Source organism: Zea mays, chromosome 10, assembly GCF_902167145.1.
Source record: "Zea mays cultivar B73 chromosome 10, Zm-B73-REFERENCE-NAM-5.0, whole genome shotgun sequence".
NCBI lineage: Eukaryota > Viridiplantae > Streptophyta > Magnoliopsida > Poales > Poaceae > Zea > Zea mays.
The window spans coordinates 145,653,386-145,677,786 of record NC_050105.1 but is presented as its reverse complement, the minus strand read 5'-3'; the positions used below and the strand labels follow the sequence as shown (position 1 = coordinate 145,677,786).

The 24,401-nt window shown below is 42.7% G+C and overlaps 3 protein-coding genes across 3 annotated transcripts; 1 reads left to right on the top strand and 2 right to left on the bottom strand.

Moving 5' to 3' along the window:
• Positions 1-3,214: 3,214 nt before the first annotated feature.
• Positions 3,215-6,939, bottom strand: LOC100276098 (uncharacterized). The gene is made up of 9 exons (NM_001371530.1): positions 6,628-6,939; positions 4,910-5,140; positions 4,772-4,819; positions 4,640-4,696; positions 4,449-4,550; positions 4,227-4,292; positions 3,812-3,913; positions 3,599-3,716; positions 3,215-3,480 (listed from the first exon to the last, which is right to left on the bottom strand). The coding sequence occupies exons 1-8, from the start codon at positions 6,769-6,771 to the stop codon at positions 3,603-3,605; spliced, it is 864 nt and encodes a 287-aa protein (NP_001358459.1). The 5' UTR covers positions 6,772-6,939; the 3' UTR covers positions 3,215-3,480; positions 3,599-3,602.
• Positions 6,940-8,841: 1,902 nt separating this feature from the next.
• LOC100284747 (cyclin-dependent protein kinase) lies at positions 8,842-10,891 on the bottom strand. The gene is made up of 2 exons (NM_001157642.1): positions 10,424-10,891; positions 8,842-9,440 (listed from the first exon to the last, which is right to left on the bottom strand). Exons 1-2 carry the CDS (start codon positions 10,867-10,869, stop codon positions 9,038-9,040), a joined length of 849 nt encoding a protein of 282 aa, NP_001151114.1. The 5' UTR covers positions 10,870-10,891; the 3' UTR covers positions 8,842-9,037.
• Positions 10,892-13,883: 2,992 nt separating this feature from the next.
• Positions 13,884-23,896, top strand: LOC103642085 (uncharacterized). Its single transcript, XM_008665404.3, has 20 exons — positions 13,884-14,189; positions 14,314-14,402; positions 14,971-15,080; positions 15,163-15,217; positions 15,484-15,572; positions 15,732-15,798; positions 15,881-15,943; positions 16,082-16,252; positions 16,368-16,461; positions 16,555-16,634; positions 16,738-16,810; positions 16,896-16,939; positions 17,082-17,149; positions 18,831-18,916; positions 18,995-19,152; positions 19,237-20,539; positions 21,949-22,235; positions 22,317-22,535; positions 22,618-22,774; positions 23,204-23,896. Exons 1-20 carry the CDS (start codon positions 14,078-14,080, stop codon positions 23,512-23,514), a joined length of 3,636 nt encoding a protein of 1,211 aa, XP_008663626.1. The 5' UTR covers positions 13,884-14,077; the 3' UTR covers positions 23,515-23,896.
• Positions 23,897-24,401: the final 505 nt, after the last annotated feature.

Here is a 24,401-nt window from a genome sequence, read left to right as displayed (position 1 = left end):
GGTAATGTGTTCTAGGTTTTGCACTAATATTTAAGAATCGGACCGGATTAGGATCGATTAGGATCGGATTCTATTATTATTTTTTAACTAAAATTAATTAAGGGTTCAGAATTTGGTGGCTAAAAATCAAAGTACCTTTGTTAGGGGTGGTTTCATTCATGACAACTATATATTGGTTTAGCACTCTATCAAGGCCCTGCATAGCACTCTATCAAGGTGTCTTTGGCCTTTCTCTTAGAAGTGTTATCTCATCTTGGCTTCGGACTCAGGTGGTGTGGCCTTGTTTCCAATCTGTTATCCACTTCCACACGAGTGTTATTGAATGGAACTCTGGATGATTATATTCGACACCAGAGGGGACTGCGCCAAGGCGACCCCTTATCTCCTATGCTTTTCATAATCGTGATGGATGTGCTTAGTAGCTTATTCAAGCATGCTGAGGACACAGGATTGCTGCATGATTTGGCCATCAGGAATGTGAAATTTAGGCTCTCTATTTATGTAGATGATGTGGTCCTTTTGTCAAGCCTATAGAAGATATAGTTTGTGTCAAGATGATCCTGGATTGCTTTAGAGAGGCCTCGGGTTTAGTTGTGAATTTGCACAAAAACTGCGCTATCCCTATCAGTTGTGATGCTCAGATTGTTCAGGACAACTATAACAATTTGCAGTGCACTCCGACTTCTTTTCCATGCAACTATTTGGGACTGCTTATTTCTAATAAGAAGTTGGGGGAGGAGGGACCTCTTGCAGTGGGTGGACAAGATAGCTAACCGGCTGCCCAGTTGGAAGGCCTCCCTTCTAAACCTTGGCGGTAGGACAACCTTGGTCCGGTTTGTGCTCTTAGCAATTCTCGTATATCTTTTCATCGCCATGAATGTTCCCAAGTAGGTTATTAGTGCTATCGACAAAATTTGGCGAGATTTCTTGTGGAATGGTAGAAAAGAAGTGAAAGGAGGACATTACCTTGTGGCGTGGGATAAAGTCACCAGACCTCTGGACCTTGGAGGACTTGGTATCCCAAACTAATACTGATCCGAATAGGCCTTGGAGTGGCTTGGATCTCCCTGTTCAGTCACAATTTATGAAGCTAGTTGCCAGTTCGATGTACACCCATGTGGGCAATGGCAAAAACACTTTTTTTGGATGGACAGATGGTTGGATGGAAGCTCTATCGCGGAGCTGGCACCTGAAGTGCTCTCAAAGGTGGATATAAATGTAGCCTCTATCAGGACGGTGGATCAAGCTTTGGAGGACATGTTGTGGGTTAGGGACATCAAACCAACTAGGGTTGGAAACGGGTCGGACGCGGGTCGGGTATAATAAATACTCGCCGCGACTGTACCCCCGGGTCAAAAATTGTACCTGTGCCCGTATCCGTCGGGTATCGGGTACCCGCAGGTAAATACATATATCTAAAAACAATACAGAAAAATTCCAGAAAAATATAATCATAACCAGCAAAAAATCCAGAAAACTTATGCATACATGGAACATTTCAAACAAGTCTTCATGAATTATTCATCAACACAGGCATACAGAACATAATATGGAACACTTCAAGTCTTCATGATACATGCTCACTAATTTTTTAGTTTTTATGGATATCCACGGGTAACCCGCGGGCGATAAAAAATATTCGTACCCGACACAATTTTATCACGGGTCGGGTACACGCAAGATCCGTGGGTACAAATTCGTATCTGAACCCGAACCAAAGTTAGGGTTCTGTTTATGATACGAATTTTTTTTGTTTCGTATCTGAATCCGTGGGTGCAATTTTACCCGCAGATTGTGCATCGAAACAAAGTTATCATCGATGGAGAATCGCCAAACATTGGCAATGTGCATAGTAGCTTCCTTGATGAGCTATCTTTATGGGTGTTAGCTGGTGCCAAACACCTTGGAAGCCTTGGCCTTGCTGCTGCTCTAGGCGTAGCAAGCTCGACTTAGTTTTTTATTGGTCGCCTATTTGTATCTTTTTCCTATGGATCTTTTTATTTATGCTTGTTGTTGGCCACCATAGGGTGGTTATTGTACCGGTCCTCTTGAACCTTAAATGCCTCTCTTCTTAATATAAAGATGTGCAACTCTCCTGCATTTTTCGAGAAAAAAACTTATAGTGAAGAAACATTTGAATCGTGATCTATTACCACATTAGCACCTAAGTGTAATGTGTTGGCAACTATTTGGCTCCTATTGCTTTGCTAGCTTTAAATAGTAGATGGCCTAAACTGAGGCAGTCTAGTGCTAAGATTCAGTTTCAAATTTGTGATGTTTTAAAAACCGGCGGTTTGTTACCGGTAACCAAAAGGAAGCAACAAAAACACACTCCAAAAAGGTCTTAGGGACCATGATCCCGTCGCAAAAACATCTCGCTTAGGTTATGACCCGTAGATATGGCCGTGCAAAACTGTCTTAATTATTTAATAAGTGGAGTTTAAAATAGGAGATGAGAATGAGTAATCTAAAAAACATCTCGCTTAGGTTATGACTAGTAGATATAGTCGTACAAAACTCCGTTTTACTTGTTTAATGAGTGGAGTTTAAAATAGGAGGTGAGAATGAGTAATCTGCTAGAGATATTCTTATATCATCATAGATCGTTGATATCGGACAACATCAACGCGGTTGACTTCTTTTGGCCGTCGGTTGTGTCTTCTTTTGACATTTATACCCATCATATAATTTAGTTCACTGGTGACATCCATATCCATCATATAATAGGTTGTTTTTTCTATTAAAGTCAACTGTTTAAATTGATACAACTATAATCTATAGAGACAAAAACACTATAGAAGCAGTAGAATCCGATGCAGATTAAAGCCAAACGAATAGGGTATACCTTAGTTTACTAGGTAATTTCGAAAGGTTGGATCGGTTGTAACTTGACAAGGTATATACTCCATTCGTCCCAAAATATTAGTCGTTCTAGCTCTTGATTTTTGTGTCTATATTGAAATAGATGATATTAAATCTAGACACATAAAACACATACATTAATTATTATCTGAATTCATTAAAAAGGTAAAACAAATTTTAATTTGGAACGGAGAGAGTATATTATTGTCACATAAATATGAATATGTGACTAGCCTCGTTTCTTTAAGGAAAAAAAACTGAGACCGTAATCGGCAAACTCGTGTGACAACACAAGAGCGAATCTTGATGTGACAAACAGACACAAGAGCGAATGGCAATAGCAGGGAGGTTGGCACTTGCAACTATGCTATTTTGGTTGTAGTTGTACATTAACACAACTGATTCGACAAGTATGCTACTACATATGTTTTCCCTTGAATAGATTCTGAGGCACTACATATCGCACAACAATGGATTACTGGTACATAGCACAGGCTTTTACACATGATACAGGAAAAAAAACGAGTTCCATCATTCGAGCAGAGAAAAGAAAAAACAATGACGTCCTCCCTTCTCACTAATCCGCCGCCGCCGCCAATTTCCTGGATGGAGTTTGACCTGCAGGTAAAGAAATTAAAGATAAATTAGGGTATTTCTTCTGGAGATCCATGTTATCATCTTTCATCCTCAAATTGTTTACAGATTGTTAGGACACAAAGGGCACATGTGTCTCTACCTCTTTATCTCTGGTCTAGGCCTCCAAAATACTGTTCCAAGCTTGGAGCGGTGAAAACATTGGTTGCTATTCTTTCAGGTCGCTGCGGGGAGATGTGCAGTTGATATTTGATAAACCTCTGCAAGTCAAATAAATGGATAGACAAATAGCAAATCAAAAACTATCTTAATGAAGTGTCCGTTACTACACTGTTGCGGCTATTTGTGTACTTACAGCTAATTGGTGAACAACTTCAGGACTTGTGTCGATATGCCAATCAGGCTCGAGTTGCCGAACAAAAGATGTACGGCCATTCTCCGTGCTACAGAAGAGAACCTGCGTATTTTAAAGAAATGTTAGGTTTCATATTTAGGGCTAGTTTGGGACCCCATTTTCCGAGAGATTTCCATTTTCCCAAGGGAAATTGGTTCATTTTCCCTTAGAAAAATAAAAACTCCTTGGAAAAATGGAGTTCTCAAACTAGCTCTATTTTATTTCATCTTAGTCTCTAAATTGCTAAATATGGAAATTAAAACTCTATTTTAGTTTCTGTATTTGACAATTTAGAGACTAAAATGGTATAAAATGGAGGGACTAGAAACCAAACTCCCCCTTAAGCAATACTAGAACATCAATCATTGCAGCCTACCTTATCTTTTATCAAGCCACCACCACCAAAAAGCCCAGCTTCACTCAGGGCCGATAAAACCTTTCCCTGCAGACATCATTCGAATTCTAAATTTGGTAACAGGTAGTAGATATAGAATAATGCAAACACTATGACATCCAAATTTGTTGACCGAAGGAACTATTGATTCATGTGCTCCCACACTACAAAAGAAGAAGAAATATGTTGGTACTCAGCACTTGCCTCACTCTCATCATCAAGAATGCGCTCCATCAAATACACATCACAGAATTTTGCAATCTCAAGGAGAACCTCCACCACGGAAGGCTTCACTGTGACATGGTTCTGCAAGAAGATATAGATCCATTAGTTGACTAGTGTAAACTGGAGTTAGCTTTGGCATCAATGCAACATCATTACAGGTTACAGCCCACCTGAAGCTCCTCTGGAGCTGTTTCTTCTAAAATCACACCAAGCAAGCGGCATGTGAACTGAAAAAAAAAATCAATTCAGCATTACTCTATAAATCTGGTAAGCGCTGTGAGGAAGAAGCCATAACAAAGTACCCTTCGCCCTTCGCTTAGCTTATGCCTGACAAGCTGCTCAAGAGTCAGCTGCAGAAGAAACAAGCAACTATCAAACCAAAGAGTTCTAGCAAAACAGCTGCATCAACTCGGTATTTAACAAATGAAATCAATCAATACATTTACTGGCTGGAAAAGCTGGTTGACTGCTTCGTGTGCTCTTGAATCTGCTGATGAACAAGCATCTGCTACGGTTAAAGCACCTGGTCGCGATCTAGTGCTGGTGTTGCTAGATGATGGGGCAGCTCTCCTACGAGGCCTCCGAGGTTGCTCTTGAGGAGCTCTCAACATTTTCCAGGCAAACAGAAGTGTGATCGAGATCGCAGCAAGTGTAGTAAGTGAACGAAGTTTCTGGAGCATGACCATGAAAAATCAGTAATTCTTGTAACAATGGCTCAAATTAATACATCATAAAAAAAACTCGGCCAGGGAGGGAAAAACTCCAAACTCTGCCCCCCCACTAGTAGGTCGTCACCATCCACTCTGCAACGGCCCAGCCGGAGGGTGGCGTGCAAGACGTAACCCAGGAGCGGGGGGGGGGGGGCACAGCGAGGAGATTTTTTCTACGAAGCCAGAAATTCGCCCCCGAGGTGATCGAACCTGGAGGTGCTACTCGGAAGCCTTAACCATTACTCTAGAGGCCCTTTCGCTCAAATTAATACATCATAAACATGCCAGTATTACGCTTCTTTTTGTATCTAAATAAGGCATGAACTTTTGTTTGACAAGGCAACATTGCCATCAATAAACGATCAGCCCAGATGCGAGAGATGCTAGATTTGTTTTACAATATATTCTGGTAGACTGCTTCAGTTTTCAATGAACCATGTGAGCATGTTCTTTGGTTATAGACTGTTAAAACAGCTACGGCACAATGCTGCCAAACAAGCCAACCATATCAAACAATCAAGTGCATGTGTTGTGCAATTCAAATTGTTGTGGTACAAACATGCAAAGCGTTGCAAGAAAAATGTTGTGTACCTTAGTAACTAATGTATTTGGAAAACTAATTTAATAACACATTAGGCTAAGTGACAAGGAAAGAAAATACTGACAGAAAACAATTCTCATTCTAATTCAATGATAGATCATAAAGACAAACCATTACTCAACGCCAAATAAATGAAACAACTGAGAGTTTTGCATCTTCTTAAAGATATGTTCCACTTCAGTAAGTGATTCACTTAAACTCATTTAGCTGTTTTACATATATTGTTGTGTGACGCCAGATAGAATTTTTCTCTTTTTTATGTCTCTTAACATTAATTGAATTAGATCTTTAAATTTGATATATTGATAGAGTAAATAATGAAGTATATATAGATTTTTTTTCTTCGAGAATTTTTCAAGACTTTTGGTATTTGATTGGACAAGCACAACCAATAGCACGGGAAGCTTAATTGTACAACAGTTTTTTCCTATATATATACACACATATGGTTAGGATTTAGGGTTTACGGAAGCATATAACATCTGAATTTTTGTTGTGTTCTTTGCTTCCATATATTCCCCCAAACCCTTCGTATCCTGTGATTTTGATGTATAAGTTTACAATTTGGCAAAGAACCTTAAACCCTAATCGACTTATACATTCGAAGCCCAAGCATCCGCGACAACAACAAAAAAAAACATTACTATATCGACGATGATTGGGAACCTAGAATTTTACCCGAGAACAGCACAACACTACCTAGACAATAGTACTCAGAATAAAGCCTTTCCCAAACAAGGCGGCGTCTTTGGGCGGCCGGACCCAACAAATCCCACGCAACGAGGCATGGACTGGTCAAAAAGGCGTCAACAGACCGCAGGTGGAGATCACAGATCCGAGCGCGAACCTGGCGATCAAGGTCGAAGGGCAGGCGATCAGCGTAGCGAGCGAGGGCGTCCATGAGGCGCCGCACCAGATCGGCGAGCTCCTCGTCCTTCCCGCCCCCGGCCCCTGCCCCTGCCACCGGGGCCGACACCGACGCCGACGCCATCGCCGGTGACGAGAGGTGAGCGGGATTGGCGGCTGGGGCAGCGGAAACCCTAGAAAAGCGCGCGCACCGGCGAGCGGGAGGACAGGGATGGGTGGGGTGCGAGATGCCCCACACCAACACCACGACGAAGAAGAAGAGGAGAGAGGAGGGAGGGAGCTCTGCTTCGCGTTTTTCCTTTTGTCAGGATTAAGGGCGGAGGAGACGCGCAATTTGCAGTCGAGAGCCTCAGGACTCTGAGTATTTTTGTAGAGCCCCTGGTAGTCCGGGCTTTTTTGTATTTTTGATTTGGTTGGTAACGGTATCTAGATTTCTCGCCGTAATATTGTCAGGAGAACGTTAACTGCTATATACTATATCTGATCCACGATCTAATGTTTTTTTTTCTGAAAGAAGTTCATACATGTAGAGAGCATATAAAAGATATAAAGACCTAGGTGGATTTGTTATCTCTTCTTATTATGAGAGGGAGTGCATATTTATAAAAAAAATATAGCCATGTTAAAGAGGTACCGACCATAACTTTTATGATGAATTCCACGGTAATACCACGACAAACTTACACCTCATTAAAAACTCCAAAAATCTAGTGAAAAATAGAGAAATAGTGCTTAGTTTCACAAGAGCTATTGAACTTGTTTCATTAAAAACTATTCTAATAATCTTTAGAAAAAAACTCATATAAAAAAGAGTACGACATTACTCTTCATGGTATAGTAATCTCCAGGATTACTGGATTAAGATCTTCTGGATTTAAACTCGGACTTCTCATTAGAGGTATATCCCCTTAACCCTTTTAAATAGGGCTGGGCATTCGGGTTTTTTTTAAACTTCGGTTCGGTTTTTCGGTTTTAAAAAACTACGGTTTTTCAAACATTAGAAACCGATCGGTTTTCTAGAAAATGAAAAACCGAGAAGTTCGGTTTCAGTTTTTTACTTCGGTTTTTCGGTAAAAACCGAATACCAAACTTATAATCAAGACAATACATACAACAAGTTTACATGATAGATTACACATAATTTTAAAAAGTAAAAATTATATAAGTACAAATATTTAGATATACATCATACATCACATACAAATAAGTGAATAACAATTTAATTGTATCACACAATTAGTTCACATAATCGAATAGTCAAATTTGAGAATTGATAAAGTTTGGTATTCGGTTTTTTCGGTTCGGTATACGGTGAAAACCGATTACGATACCAAAAACCGAACTTCTTAGATACAAAAACCGAAACCGAACCGAACTACCAAAAAAACCGAAAATTCGGTTCGGTTTTCGGTTTATGGTAAAAATGTGCCCACCCCTACTTTTAAATCTCTCATACGTCTCGTGACAATAATGTGCACACATTTTTTTCTTAATATTATTGTCGGTGAAGGCTTAGTGAATAATTTAGCTAGATTATCACAAGATTTGGCTTTCATAATACTCACCACACCTTGCTTCTGGAGTTTATGAGGGTAGAAAAATGTAGGAGCTTAGGATAGAAAAAATTTAAATACCCCGATGTATCTCACTTTAAAGTGTTTGTGCCCTGAGGCCTAGGGGCGGGGGTGGGGTTATGATTTTGTACCGCTCGGCCCGTCCAACATGATCAGTTGGCTTGCTTTTGCAGCTGCAACTCACCGTATTTACGTCCATGTACGAAATGAGTCTGGTCAAGACGAGATGCTATTTGCCACCCCTCAGTCACCTGCACCTGCCATCACGTGATATTTTCATGCCTTGCACCGCGAGCAGCCGAGCCCCGAAAAACGAACCTCAGCGCCGTTTCCAGGGAGCCAAGCGAAGCCGTCGCTTTTGCACACACGACTGTGCTCTTAAGCGAGCCAGACACGCAAACACGTCCAGTTGCATCCCAGGAGCGCAGCCGGGCTGCTGGGCCACGTCGCAGCGCAGCCGGGCTGCTGGGCCACCGTCGCAAACACCTCCTGAGTGTGTGCCCAGGGCCTAGGGGGCGACATTGACCTTATCTAGACGGAGAGAGAAAGTCGCCAACCAAATTACCTAACCCATCGTCTTTACTCTCCCCTTGCAAGTGTTGGTGAGAGACCGATCTGGATCAGGTAGCTAGGAATAGATTGTGAACTAGGCAACTAGTATAGTTTTCAATTCGATGAACAGTACGTCAATGACGCTCAACAGCTTGAGATTTCATCCAGTTACACTACCTGTCGTTGGATTAGCACGCACGACAACACACGACACACTCTTTGCCTGCACTGCAGGCTTCAGCTTGGACATGCAACAATCTACGGCTAGTAATCGAAGGCCCACAGCTCTCGAAGAGACGCCGCCGCCGTCGCGCTGTTGGGCAGCTTCCGCCGGTCGTCGTGTTCGCCGCCGCCGTCGGCGTCGCCAGCTTCGGCCGGGCGGCGACGATCCTCCGTCAGCGGCGGCTTGACGACCGACGACGCGGCCGTTCTCGACTTGGTGGGCGCCGCGCCGCTGCCGGGCACGGGCACGGGCGGGCCGTGGCCGTCGTCCCTGCGCAGCATCATCAGCGTCGTCTCCTTCTCCAGGTGCTCGCGGTACCTGCGGTACACGCGGTGGTCGACCGCGACCGCGAAGTCGAGCACGTCCAGCAGCTCCAGCTCCAGCCTGTTCATCTCCGCGTTGCTCACGCCGCCCACGCGCGCGAAGAAGGCGTTGCTGTGGTGGCTGCGAGCCATGCAGCAGACCATTCACCACCGTGAAAGTTTTAATTAGTTTAAATTTTTTTTACCTTGCAGATGCATGCATGGCACAGACAGTTATCAGTAGCAGTAATCGTACGTCAGTAATTAGTACTAGTAGCTTAGCATTTTCTGAACCCCCAACACCACACAGGCACACACACAAGAAAAAAAAACAGAGAGAAAAAAAAACAAGAAAAAAACCGTGAAGCAGCAGGGGTAGCTATCATGCTTTTGCATATACCAGTAGCACCAGACTGTTTCATGTCGTTGTCAGAGTACAACAGCCAGAAGCCAATAAATCTTAATGTGACAGGCCGGAACCAATCCAGAATGGAGAAAAGGCACCTTTCCTTTTTGTTCCCGGTTCAGTTCATCACTAGTATTTCGATCACTCTCTTTTTTCTGCGGTGCGTAATTCTCGTCGAATTGTGGTGGTCGTCGCGCGCTCTACCCTACCCTTGAGATCACGACGTTATCAAAGTACACATGTAGCTGTAGCTGTTGTGTTGACAATTCTGCCCAGGATAACTGATTTGCAATTTGTTTTCTGCTTGCTGTTGTGTTGACAATGACAATTTGAGAACAGAGAAGTTCAGACATCCTTTGCTTTCTTTGATGCTTTTATTCATTTTTTTTGTTTCTGCAGTGTGTAGTTCTTCTCATTTTTTTTATCGTGGTCGTGGTGGCGCGCTCTGCACTTGACGTTATCCTACTAGCTAGGCTAGTATACACATGCTACTGATGTTGTTATGCATTGACAGCTCTTGATGCTGAAGATAAAGTGGTTTGGAATCCCGAATCCATTCCATTTGTACTCCGGCCGTCTTCGATCAAGGTCACCGACGAGAATATATCACCACGTCTAGAACGAATCTGGAGCTCGAGACACACGCAGACACCGTGTACGTACGTGCAGGTTTTGGTAGGAAACATAAGAACGAGAGGAAGAGATTTAAAGGCGCTCACAAGTCGTCGAGAACCTTGGAGGCGACGAGGAGGGACGCGAGGAGGAGGCGGTGGACGTTCCTGGACGCGACGGCGGCGGCGGGCCGGCGGTGCGCGGCCATGTCCACGTAGGCGTACGCCACGACGTAGCACTCGGGGTCCAGCGCGGCGTAGCGGTGCACGCGCTCCAGGTACTCGGGCACGCCGATGCGCGGCGCCGCCGCGCCCTCCGCCGCCTCGAACGCCCGCATCCCGAGTCTCCGGCCTCCTCCGCGCCCGTCCGGCGCCGGCGGCACCACCGCGTCGTTCCGCGCCACGAGCCGCTGCACGGCGCGCGCCACCATGACCAGCTCCTGGGGCGGCGGCGGCGGAGGAGGGGGCGCGGGAGCCGTCGGGGAGTGGTCGACGCCTCGGCGGCCGCCGTCTTTGTCGTCGTCCGTGGGCAGCGCCAGGGCCACGGCTGTCATTCTTCAGAAGTGAGTGCCGAATGCTGCTGAGGCGGATGGCGGGTGTTTAACGCGGGAGTGGGCGGATGTGGCGGGCCCGATGGCCTAGGCCCGTGGCCGTCCCATGCGGGCTGCGGCGGGCTTCGACTGCTGGAGCTTTCCTCCGTTGAGCAGCGCAGGACGCAAACGGGTAGAGCATTACGGTCGTGGGCCTTTTCTCGGCTTGGTTTGGAATTAGATACAGATGGATAAACACGTACGTGCCCATGGTAGGAAAGAATTGGGCCTTTTCTTGGTTTGGTTTGGAATTGGGTAGGCACGAGCGCGAGTGGCCCGCGGCCTTGGTGAGCTATAGGGCAGCGACGCGTCAGCCATGGGGACGGTCAGAGGGAGGCGCTGCGCGAAAAAGATCATAGCAAAAAGAGAAAGAAAAGTATAGAGTATGTTTGGTTTATTGTTTAACTTGCTATAGTTTATCTAATTTTTTCTGTCTTCAATTCAATTGACTAATCTTAAGTAAAATATAACATAATTAGCCACAAACTAAGCAGATCCATAGTTAGCTATAATGTCTAACAATTTTGGGTTGGGAAAACGGTGAGCGCTATTAAACTACTCACATCGTTTCGTTTTAGTTGTCGCTGGAGCGACAACTAAAACGAAGCGGATGAAGTAATAAATTTATGCACTACTTCGAACCACTAATACTGAGCTAATTAACTAGCTAGCTAGTTAGAGATTTAGAACATCTCAGCTAATAAACTAGTTAATTATTAGCTTTATCCATCAAATAGCTATTAATAATTGTTAGATGTCTCAACCTAGCTAACAACTTAGGCTCCAAAACTGTAGAGCTAATTGTTAGTTAGTTAGTTAGTTAATAAGTTAGCTAATTGTTAGATTTAGAGCATGGCCTTATTAGCGGGCTAACACTTGATAATTAGCTCTTTATGGTTAGAACAAGCCTTTTTAAGATACGAAAATAGTGGGTCTGGTCGTCGAACATAAATTTAATAGATCTACGTGTAAAAAGAATCCGAGTACGAGCAGGCGTTGTTTCCTGCCCGTCGTCGTGTCATGTGCGGCGCCCGCGCGGTAGCAGTTTACGCCAGGACTCTCTGGGGCTCGGCAATTCCTGCTAAACCACCACCTGCCACAACCTTTGCATCCTCTCCGTCTCCGGCAGATGTCCGTTTGCTCTTTTGTTTTTTTTCCGTGGCCGCAGCAAAAAGCAAAAACGCCGTTGCATAGGATACTTGGCTCGTTTCTGCACGCACTTGAAAGGTGCTCTGCTGCTCTGACATACCATGCTCCACAGTATAATATTACCGTCCTTATTAGTCAAAACTCAAAAATATAAGCCACAGAAATTTAAATGGCACTTACACTGTATTATGATTTTACATATACTTTTTTTTTCTATATAAATTTGGTCCAAGCATGCGCTGTGCTGCTGCTGTTTCCCACCGGAAACAAACGTCCAATCCCTTCTCACTGGTCGCCTGGTCCCATCCAATCCAAGCATGCGTTGGGCTGTTTGTTCGTGTTCCCACCGGAAACAAACGTCCAGATCTGTCTCTCCTGCTGCCGCTCCCCTCGCGCGCGGGTCCCGACTTCCGAGGCCGATCGATCCAGCGCCTTTACCGTGAGGTGAAGCTTCGTGCAGAACCAGCGACTGCCATTTACGCGTCCACGATTCATTGCTTCGGAATTAACTTACTTTCGACTTAAGGTTTCCGGTAACTATTTTCCGGCGTGTCTGAATGTTATCTTCGATAAGGGGGTGTTTGGTTTGCCCCTGCTAAAATTTAGCCTCTATCACATCGAATGTTTGAACCTCCGTTCAGGGTATTAAATGTAGTCGGATTATAAAACTAATTTCTCAGCCGAAGATTAAAAAGTGAGACGAATCTAGTACAGTTGGTTGGGTCTATATTTCATACTCCTATTTGAAAGTCAAACGCTTGATGTGACCTGGGCTAAACTTTAGTCCACAGAACCAAACACCCCCTTAGTCGTGTAAAATATAGGACGTCACATTATAGATAATATTATTTATAAAATGAAATTTTAAAATAAAGATAAAATAGAGATATAATAGAGGGCTGATGGTGACGGCTGTTACTGTACACCACCACTAGCAAGGACGGGTAACATGGGCACGCGGTAGATTTGTTTGATTTTGAGTTGTTAAAGCATGCGTCGAAAAGTGACATGTGTGAGAGGACACGTAGGAGTAGGAATCGCGTGTGTGGCCACGAGGGCCAACCTGTCTGTGTCGGTAGAGTGAATCTGCTCTTTACACGAATTGTCCACATTTTCAGAGAAAACAGTAGAGAATAAGGATTTTCTCTACGATACAAAAGGGGCCATAAACTGTCCACGTGATTAATCAAACTAATCGCTGCTCAATTGACTGAGCTACATGTTATAACCAAACAGAACGTGCTTCTCAAGCGTTTTGAATGCACTACATCGAATAATTAGCTCCTAAAATTACTAGATAGATATTTAAACATATTTTTAGTAAAATTATTAAAATTATTTAGAGATACAGATGTTGCTAATATTTTCTATAAATCTAGTTAAACTTAATAAAGTTTCCTCACCATGAATATTATAGCGACAAATATTTTAGGATAGAGAGAATAATAGCTATTTCAGAGGCTAACAATTAGTTGACCTGTTTTAAATCTCTTAACTAATTTAGAGATTTGAAACAAGACCCTTACAATTCACACCACAGTTCCCGTGCAGTCCTCCTACAGCAGAAAGGAGATATAAATGGTTTCCTAATAATAGTAAAATCAAGAAAGTAAAAATAAACCTTAAACCAAAAGGAAAGGGGTGTTTGGTTTTTAGGGACTAATTTTTAGTCCCTACATTTTATTCCACTTTAGTTACAAAATTATCAAATATAGAAACTAAAATTTTATTTTAGTTTCTATATTTGTCAATTTATATACTAAAATGGAAAAAAATGAAGGGACTAAACATTAGTCCCTAGAAACCAAACACCCCTGAAGTCTCAGTCTCAGACCTAAAAGGGCCCACCGTCTCTTCTCACATCCTCGCAGTTCCACCCCTGTCCCCTTCCACCTCCCTCCCCAGTGCCCCCCTCCGCTTTCTCCATCCCGCCTCCGATCCGGCCACCCGCCACCGCCGACACCGGGCGACCCGTCCCACCGCCGCGCCGCTCCAGGGGAACCGTCCGGGCAGGCGGGGGAGGATGGAGTCCATCATAGCGCGGGCGCTGGAGTACACGCTCAAGTACTGGCTCAAGTCCTTCTCCCGCGACCAGTTCAAGCTCCAGGGCCGCACCGCGCAGCTCTCCAACCTCGGTGGGTTGCCTTCTCTCCGCTGAGGCTTTCCACCCGGATGCAGATCTCGTCTTTTTTTTGTGTTTGATTCGGGCGCTGAGTTTTTTTTTTTGGGGTTCTGGGTGTGATTTGGCGGGGGTACCAGATATCAATGGCGATGCGCTGCACGCGAGCCTGGGGCTGCCTCCCGCGCTCGCCGTCGACACAGCGCGTGTCGGGAAGCTCCAGATCACGGTAAGTAAGATGTCGCCACTCTCCCGCTCGTAGCTCTCTGTATTTTAGCTGCCTTGCTGTTTTTCCACACGGGGAGTCGGGGATTATGGGCCGCATTGGTGGCAGATTCTTGCCCATGCTGCAGTCGTTTTGCTAACGTTTGTTATGTTCCGGTGAATTTTGTTTTACTCTAGTTGCACTTCGTGGGCAGTAGAAGCAGTAATTGCGTTGGACTTGTGACTGACTGTCGTAGTGATGGATTATCCTCTCATCTATGCAAATTAGAGTAATGTGATGGTTCTACGAAGTTATTCTTTGTATTTAGTTCCGCATCCATGTTACATTTGCTGCACTTGTGTTAATTTTTGACCTGTTTTTAGAATCATGGAATGGAATTTACAGTTAGAAAGGAGGTGTTTGGTATTTTTTTTCTAGTTTAGATGTTTTACAGTTATGTAGTGGCCAGGGGGTCGCCTCGGCTAGATTTTGACACTTGGTGCTCAATTTGCAATCCTTAGGCGTCACAGTGTGGTTAATAACCTTGCTTTTGTTAGTTTTGGTAACGGATTTCTTCTGTTCACCACTGCAGTTACCATCTCTATCAAATGTGCAAGTAGAGCCAATTGAGGTGAACATTGACAAGCTCGATCTCGTGCTTGTAGAGAAGGACGATTCTGAAAATCTTTCCAGCCCTAGCAGGTGCATTTCATGTCTTTATGTTGCGATTTAAAACTACCGTGTGAGCATTCTGTAATCGTACTTCTATCTATTACCTTTTTAGCACTGCATCATCTCCATCAGCAACTAAGAGCAGTGGATATGGTTACGCTGACAAGGTATGTTTCCTTGCGCTAAATGTTTAGCACACACGCTTTCCACATATTTATGCATGTACAATGTCCTGATGCTTGCTCTGTGATAACTGATTACTGGAATGCCAGCTCCATGATAGCTGAAATTCAACTTACCCGTTTTCTCTGTGATTATACCTCTTCTCTGATATTCTGCCATTTTACTATTATTTATGTTTTAGACTATATAGATACTTTGAGTAATATATACACTTGCAAGAACTGAACTTAACCTTATATGTCGGGCTTAGATTGCAGACGGAATGACAGTGCAAGTAGGGATTGTTAACCTGCTACTGGAAACACATGGAGGGGCTCACCGTCAAGGGGATGCAACATGGTATCTACCTATATTTCAGCGATTTAGCTCATTTTTTACTTTTATTAGTCCTTTGCATATCTAGGTTCTTGTTTGTTTGTCTTAAACTTATCCCACCAAGTATAGTTCGCTGCAATGTTTGTGCTTGGAAAAATGAATGCTAATCTCTTCTAACTTCAGGTCACCGCCACTAGCAGCAATCACATTCCGTGATCTTGTATTGTACACAACAAATGAAAAATGGCAGGTATTCATTCTGATTGCAAAACTACAATTAATTTAGTAAACAATTTATATGGCATTGCCTGATTTGAGTGCCATGTTTACAGGTAGTAAACTTGAAAGAAGCAAGAGATTTCTCCAACAACAAAGGGTTCATTTATGTTTTTAAGGTATGTCTTTAAGGTTTGAAGCTCCTGACTTGCTTCCAGAAGATTAATACCTGCTTTTACTGTTTCGTGGTTATTGCAAACTAAGACTGTCAAGCTCAAAGAATTTATGATCTCACATATATCTATTAAAATGCACAGAAACTGGAGTGGCAATCACTGTCAGTTGATCTGTTGCCTCATCCTGATATGTTCGCCGATGCAAGATTTAACTCTTCTAGTAGTCAAGACGACAAAAGAGATGATGATGGTGCAAAACGAATGTTTTTTGGTGGTGAAAGATTTTTGGAAGGAATATCTGGAGAGGCTAACGTTAGTGGTTTGAGTTTTATTTTTATAACATGTTGTGTAACTTATTAACTTGTTCATTTTTGCTGAACTTCCTTTTTCCTGGGTTTCTTGGCTCACACTTTGCTTTGAACGTCAGATCACGGTCCAGCGGACAGAACAGAATAATCCACTTGGGCTTGAGGTTCAGCTACATATTACAGAAGCTGTCTGTCCTGCCTTAAGTGAACCTGGTAACCAGTTCCTATCTATGAAGCTTGACCATTCGGTTCAATACTTCAATTACTATTTGCAAAAAATTGAACTTAAACTAATATTTTTGACAGGCTTACGGGCCTTTCTTCGATTTATGACTGGGGTATCTGTGTGCCTAAACAGGGGAGATATAGATCCAAAAGCTCAACAGGTTTACTTCTGTGTGCTTTTGATATTGTGTTGCCTGCAGTAAGATAGATTATGTCTATATCCTTATTCCATTTTCTTTCCTTATTACTCTACCTGTCTGCCAGCTTGCAGAAGCAGCAGGATCTTCATTGGTGTCCATTATCGTAGATCACATATTCCTCTGCATTAAAGATACTGGTTAGTAGTAGTGCCAAACAATTTCAGATATCAACCTTTTTGTCCTGCTACGGTGACTTGTTTGTTAAATCATTGGTGCAAACAGAGTTTCAACTTGAACTTCTCATGCAGTCTTTGTTCTTCTCACGGGTAATTTTCTCCAAGACTTCAACTGCTGTTATACTTTACAGTATGATTTGTTCACTGTTAGTACAGTCCGCTGATGATATGCTTGATTTAGAATGCATGACCTCATAGAGGATTTAATTACAAGTTTTTCTTTATCTTAAAGGCAAGCATTTCAGACGGCGAATGCTCAAAGAACTTATCTTGCATCAAGGTCGGCGGGATGTTTCTGAGGTACTATATCTGTCCTTGTTACTCAAGACTACACAAGTCCTGATGGTTGTCATTCACTTACAAATTGAGGCATTGTGACCCCTCACGCCTAAAGTATTGAATGGCATTAGACCAATATTATTTTGGTTAAGGCATAACTGAGGTTCCTGACGGTTCTGAATATAGGATATTGGGACTGTCCGTGTCAAAAGTATCAAATGGCATAAAACCGTCATTAACAATGAATGTAGCCTTCTACACAAGCTTATTAAAACGATAAAACGTTGGAACGCTCATCGGTGAAATTTTGACTTTTAAACGTTTAAACTTTGTTTAAACGTAGTTTTAAACAATATAGGAAAAATATCAATATATCATAATTTCAGACAATAATATGAAGTTAAATACCAAAACAGAGAGGTTAGTGGCTTACCAAAACTTCACCCATGAGCTGGATTGAACCCTAAAAGTAACTAATAGACAAGGGCCAAAAATAGCTAATGGTCTAAAATGCATAAAACACTGCGTTTTACAGTTTAGAACGCCAAAACGCTAAAACGTGATTTCAACCTCTAATTAGAGTTTTGACGTTTAAACGTAGTTTAAACAACGTTTAAACGTAGTTTTAATAACACTGCTTCTACATGCTGGCGTGCCTTGCCGGAGACGAAGAAGATGATCCCTGTATCACTCAAGCGCTCACAAAATCAACACGAACACTAGAAGGACACACTGAGCACCAAACCACACCGCCGCCTTAGGTGTATTCTATTGATCTGATTGTATACACAATTACAAAGGCTCACGACCACAAATCACAGCACCAATCAACAATCAATTAGCTAAGAAAGAAAACTAACCAATCAACTATCAATTAGCTAAGAATGGAAACTAACCAATCAACTAAGAAGGAAACAAGAAAACCGAGCTAGGTTATGCAACAATCTTCCTCTAAGCCTGTCTCGTTTTATTTGACCTTGACAATGCCAATCTTGTCACGAATTTCGGTGAACCGTGCCCACCCGAGTGACTTCATTAGAATGTCTGCAAGCTGTTCTTCAGTGCTCACATGATCCACGTAGATCTTCCTGTTCTCTACACATTCACGAACGAAATGAAATTTAGTTCGATGTGTTTACTTCGATCATGAAGAACATGGTTCTTGCTGAGTGCAATTGTGGACTGATTGTCCATCTTTTGTAGCCGTGGCTGTACTTTGATGCCGGTAATGTCCCCCAACAACCACACGAGCCACACAGCCTAGCATGCTCTAGCCATGCCCACCATATACTTTGCTTCACACGTTGAAAGGGCCACCATCTTCTGTTTTTGATGCCGGTAATGTCCCCCAACACTGCAGATGATTCTCCTCTCATCGATGTCTCCCCCAAGTTGTTGTCCATGTACCTGGTGAGCATGTAGCCTGTCAGCCTGCTGTCGGTGTTGTAGGCTTGTAGCGCTTGGGGGTAGACAAAGCCGTAGTTGACTGTGCCGACGATGTAGCGAAAGATGTGCTTGACGGTGGCTAGATGCTGGTTATGCACCAGACTGTATTACTTGGGTTACTCAAGGTGCATATGATGTTGAAAACAGGATAATTCAAAAATTAATTTGAATTAAAACAAGGCAATTTGGGATCTAACTGAGCTATCACAATGATTCAAGAACCTTCAACGGGCCTCATGTATTCATGTTACTGCAGAGACACCTTTTCTCGCCCTCCATGCACATTGATACAGCCGTCTATGCAAGCAGTTTCACAAGAACCTCCACCTGTGCCTGACTTCGGTGAGTAAATTATTTGTAATTCTTCTATCAGATTAGATATCCACTTGGGCTTGATTCTGATCTTGATGGTTTTATCAGGTCAAAATTTTTGCCCTCCTATATATCCATTTGGCAATCAACTATTAGACTTTGCTGCTGGAGTTCCTTTGTTTTCCCTCTATTGTCTTCAGACCACCCCTTCTCCATCACCTCCGAAGTTTGCTTCAAAAACAGTCATCACATGCCAGTCTATCATGGTTCGTCGCCTTTACATCACAGTGAAGCATATTTGTTTGGCCTTTTCTGCTCAATTAAATATTGCCTGTGATTTTCATTCTTAGGTAACCCTCCAGGAGCAATCGTGCTTAAGAATTGCTTCATTCTTGGCTGATGGAGTTGTACCCAATCGTGGTGCCATATTGCCAGAGTCTTCAATCAACAGCCTGACATTTTCACTTAAAGAGTTTGATCTCTCTGTTCCATTAGATACTGATGAAATCGCAAGGTGCAGTGGAACCAAGAATACTAACCCCCAATCATCATTTTCGGGTGCAAGACTGCATGTGGAAGACCTATACTTCTGCCAGTCACCATCAACTAAGTGTCCATTGCTAAACCTTGACAGAGATCCAGCTTGCTTCCTTCTGTGGGAATATCAACCTGTTGATGCGAGTCAGATGAAGTGGGCTACTTGGTCTTCTCACCTAAGTCTCTCACTTGAAACTTCTAGCACTTCAAATGGACAGAGAGCAGTCAGTGATTCTAATTTGTGGAAATGTATTGAACTAGATGATATCCGATTTGAGGTAGCTATGGTTACAGCAGATGGTGGGCCTTTGTTGGATGTACCACCTCCAGAGGGTGTTGTAAGAATTGGTGTTGCTTTCCAACAGTTCAAGTCCAACACCTCAGTTGAGCAATTGTTTTTTGTGTTAGGTTTTTATACTTACTTTGGTCAAGTAGCAGAACGTATCTCAAAGGTCAGCAACGCTAACAAGTCTGAGTCAGTGAAGTCATCGGCTGACAAGTCGGAGAATAAACTGCCAAGTGATACAGCTGTGAGTTTAACTATGAATAATCTCCAGCTCAATTTCTTAGAATCTTTGTCAGCAAGTGATGTACATATGCCCTTGGTTCAGTTTGGCGGAGGGGATCTGTTCCTGAAAGTTTCTCACCGCACTCTAGGTGGTGCCTTTGCAGTCACGACTAATTTGATGTGGACAACTGTTTCGGTGAACTGTTTAGAAGGAGAAAGTGCTATTGTTTGTGAGCATGGCACTGCAGTGACTGGTGAACACAGCATTTTAGTGCATGGAAATGGGCACCCCAAGATGAGAGCTGTCTTTTGGGTTGATCATAGGAGCAAACACCAGGTTAAAGAACCTCAGTTCCTTGATATAAACATCACTCATGTAATGCCTTACGATATCCAGGATATGGAGTGCCATAGCTTGAATGTATCAGCTAAGGTATCTGGTGTTCGTCTTGGGGGTGGAATTTCTTACACTGAGTCTTTACTGCATCGATTTGGTATCCTGGGTCCTGATGGCGGTCCAGGGGAAGGTCTCTTGAGGGGTTTGAAGGATTTATCTTCAGGCCCACTTGCGAAGCTGTTTAAATCCTCTCACCTCACTGAAAAGGAAGGTAAAGTGTTCGCAACTGTGCCATTTACTTTGTTGTATAATTCAGGGAAACTGCCTGTGTCATGATTTAAGATGTGATAGGTATATCCAACATCCCTTGGGTATCCATGATAATTCTAGCTACATATTTTAGCATGAGCTGACCAACTTCTCCACAATATGATTATGTTTAATTCACAAAACCGATGATTTCAGTTCAATAACCATTTTCACTTCCACCGTCCATAGATTGTCTGCACCTCAGTCCAAGTGTATTTCCGTTTTTAACTGAAATATGCTTAAGTATAAATAACTATTACTATTGAAATAGTGTATGAAGATGATCCAGGCTCTTCACATTCGAGCTTGGGTTTCGGATATTGGGGGAGCCATCACTGTGCAGCTCTTGGCTGAGTTCCTTCAGATTTGGGACTTGGTGGAAGAGGTGGTCCTTAAAGAGGGGTCTGGTCAGCATGGATGGAAGTTTAGCCAATCTGGGTGCTACACCAGCAAATCAGCATACCTTGCTTTCTTTGTGGGATCCATTAAGTTCGGTCCATGGAGAAGAATTGGAAAAGTTGGGCATTTTTTGGTGCAAATTCTTTCTATGGCTTGCTGAGAATAATCGATGTTGGACAGCGGATCGTCTTGCCAAACGTGGTCTCCCTCACCCAGAGGTCTGTCCCTTGTGTGACCAAGCTGATGAGACCCACAAACACATTCTCATCGGTTGTCTTTTCTAGGCAGATCTGGGTCTTGATTCTGCAATCTTTGAACTTGGCTGACATTGCCCCCTCAGTGTCTGATTCACGTTTTTTTTCCTGGTGGGCACGCTCTGTCAAGCTGGTGCCCAAAATAGTCCGGAAGGGGTTTAACACTCTCTGTATTTTAGATGTCTGGGCAATCTAGAAATTCAGAAACCTGTGTGTTTGAGGGCACCCAGCCAAATGTTCAACTCCTTCTCCATAGGATATGAAGTGAGGGTCTCCTTTGGTGTGCCGCTGGAGCTTCTAAGTTGCATGAGCTTCTTAGTAGGTTGCTGAACCCAGCTGTTTAGGTGCTGGAAGTCCTGGTCGTTTATGTTGCTTTTTACGTAAACCCTCTTAGGCTATCTCCAGCAGCTTGCTCATCATCATCTCTCATTTCAAACTTCGCTCTGTAAATAGTGCAGTCTACAGTATAAATCAGTGCAAAAACAGTGTTTTGCATGGCCATATAATGTACCTGGGTTGGGTCGCTTGACCTTTTCTCGCTGTTTTCCTCCTTAAATGAAATGACACGCAGCTCCACTATGTCGTTCGAGAAAAAAATAATTTATGAAGAAAATGCTTTATCTTTATTTTAGATGCAGACCAAGTTTCTCAACCTTTTGGTTTGCTGCATTTCCATTACATCAATTATGGATTTCTTTTCTTTTCCCTGACATTACAGATGAAAGGTCCAAAATTGATGATCACAATTCAAAGTTTGATCTCGGGGTGCCAGATGATCTTGATGTATCAATTGAACTTAGAAATTGGCTATTTGCACTTGAAGGAACTGAAGAAGTAGGATACCTTTTTTCTCCTCGTGGAGGTGATGGTATCAGTAGAGAAGAAAAATGCTGGCATTCAACCTTCAGGAATCTACATATCTCTGGCAAGAGCAGTGACCGACTTAAATTGGGAGGCAGAAGAAAGGTGTCACCCGAAAAGGCATTTCCAGTGGAACGCTTTACGGTACAACATACATGACTGTCATAATGTTGTGTTTCAGCTTGGCACTCTCTCGTTTAATTGTTTGATGTTCTGTGCTTGCAGGCTGGAATTGAAGGTTTGCAGGCAATAAAACCTCGTCTGAGAGATCAGTGCACTAAAAAAGGACCATCAAACAATCATGAGATGGGCAGAGATTTTAATAGTTCAAGTTCTGTTGGTGACCATGGAGTTGATGTCGAAGCTACCATGGTCATTGGCGAAGACGAGATTGAGGGTGCCAAATGGACAATGGATAATGTCAAATTTTCTGTCAAAGAACCAGTATGAGCTCATTTTAGTCAATTGTCTAAACCTGTCAATTTGAATCTGCTTTCTGAACTGTTTATCCATTTGAGCTTTGCAGATCGAGGCGGTTGCAACAAAAGAAGAACTAGAGCACCTTGTGATGCTTTGCAGATCTGAGGCTGATGCAATGGGGAGGATCACTGCTGGAATTCTTCGTCTCCTTAAACTTGACAAATCTCTTGGGCAAGGAACTATAGAACAACTACGTAACCTAGGTATGGAGCTCCCCTAAAGTAATCTAGATGATATGATTGTACATTCTCTGGGATCCAGAATTTTCTTTTCAGCTTAGTTTTGTCCTCTGTAGCTGTTTGCTATTTATTCGAGGTTTGGCATGTAACACTGTTGCATTTTATGTTGGTCTCTACTCTTCTCACCAAAAGAAAAACGATGCTCAGTATGGTTTTTGCAAGCATGTCGAAAATCTATGTTTTCAGAACATTGGCATGACATGCTTTTTTATGCTGAAAAGAACATACTGCAAACTTTTTTTTTCGTTGTTCTCAGTGCTATAGCTTTATCGATGCTTATTGTTTCTATTCTATCGCTCCCCTTATACTGGAAACATTTTACCGAGAAAAAAAAGCTCAACAACTATCCTTTCCTAGAGGATTCAAATTTCGTTATGAATTGTGCTATTACAGGAAGTGGAGGCATGGACAATATCTTTTCACCCAGGAGGCTCAGCAGGCAGAACAGTTTTGGTAGCATAGGCACTCCTCGGACTCCAACTATGCAAGCCATTGCAGACGTCATGGGTTCGAAAACCACACTGGAAGCAACTATTTCCTCATTACAAGGCGAGATTTCCGAATCCAAGGCCAAATGTATGGCACTGATTTCTCAGGCAAGCAGCACTGAGGATCAAAACCGTGCCGAGGACATCAGGCAGCTTAGCGAAAAGCTCGAGAGCATGCAATCGTTGGTGACACGATTGAGAACTTTGATCATTTGATCTGACTATCTGAGTTGTGCATGGTTTTTTTTGTGTACAGTACACAAGGTCGTTCTGTTCAAACTCGGAAGTGGCAAATGCTGCTTCCTGGTGGCTGGTTGAGTTATTCTTTTGTGTACATTTATATATCTTGGGAGGCGGTGTGTAAAGATTAAGGGGGGTGGAATAATCGGTTGATAGGCAGCTGGAGGAAATTTTGTAGGCAGCTGGTACTGGCAAATATGCTTTGTAGCACGGCATCATATGATCAAACGGGTCACTAAGAAGAGTGCAGTGCCATTTATATCATTGTATGTATAAAATGTGCACAGAACGTGCTTTTCGCGCACAAAAACTTTGTTCCTCCTAAGTCACTGAAGTGTTTATATGCCACTTGTGTCAACTATCGAAGTGTTTCTTGCCGTGCCGTATTGTCAAATATTCAGTGGACCTGGTGAACCCTCTTACTCACAATTAATCATTAGACAAAATTAATAAACTAGAAAAGATCGATATCAAGATAAAACTTGCACGTGTTCCATTCTGAAATGTTCCATAGTAGGTGAATCACTTTAACTAATTAAAAATTCTCAAAATTAGTGGAGTTCCTCTTCGGAATAGATATCAGGTAATCAACCGTTTTTGTCAGCAGTAGTGTCTTAGTGACTGCATAACTTAGATATTTTCATCTATGCACTTAGATATTTTCATCTATGCGGTTCGTCCCTGATATATCGATAGGATTAATGAGCACCCTAATCCTACAATATATTAGCATTTTTAGAAGTCTTTGCAATATATTAGCAAATGCAAGAAAAAAAACTAAGGGTCTGTTTGGGAGCATGGTATTTTCTTAGGGTATGTTGGGAACAAATATTTTCTTAGTTCCAAGACAATACTATGATATT

Coding starts and splice junctions, on each gene's coding strand:
- LOC100276098 (NM_001371530.1), bottom strand. CDS start 6,771: ATGGCGTCGGCGTCGGTGTCGGCCCCGGTGGCAGGGGCAGGGGCCGGG. Junction 4,820..4,909: donor AGCTTTTCCAGCCAGTAAAT/GTATTGATTGAT, acceptor TTTCTTCTGCAG/CTGACTCTTGAGCAGCTTGT. Junction 4,293..4,448: donor TTCTTGATGATGAGAGTGAG/GCAAGTGCTGAG, acceptor TGATGTCTGCAG/GGAAAGGTTTTATCGGCCCT.
- LOC100284747 (NM_001157642.1), bottom strand. CDS start 10,869: ATGACAGCCGTGGCCCTGGCGCTGCCCACGGACGACGACAAAGACGGC. Junction 9,441..10,423: donor TCCAAGGTTCTCGACGACTT/GTGAGCGCCTTT, acceptor CATGGCTCGCAG/CCACCACAGCAACGCCTTCT.
- LOC103642085 (XM_008665404.3), top strand. CDS start 14,078: ATGGAGTCCATCATAGCGCGGGCGCTGGAGTACACGCTCAAGTACTGG. Junction 14,403..14,970: donor TCGGGAAGCTCCAGATCACG/GTAAGTAAGATG, acceptor TCACCACTGCAG/TTACCATCTCTATCAAATGT. Junction 15,081..15,162: donor AATCTTTCCAGCCCTAGCAG/GTGCATTTCATG, acceptor TTACCTTTTTAG/CACTGCATCATCTCCATCAG.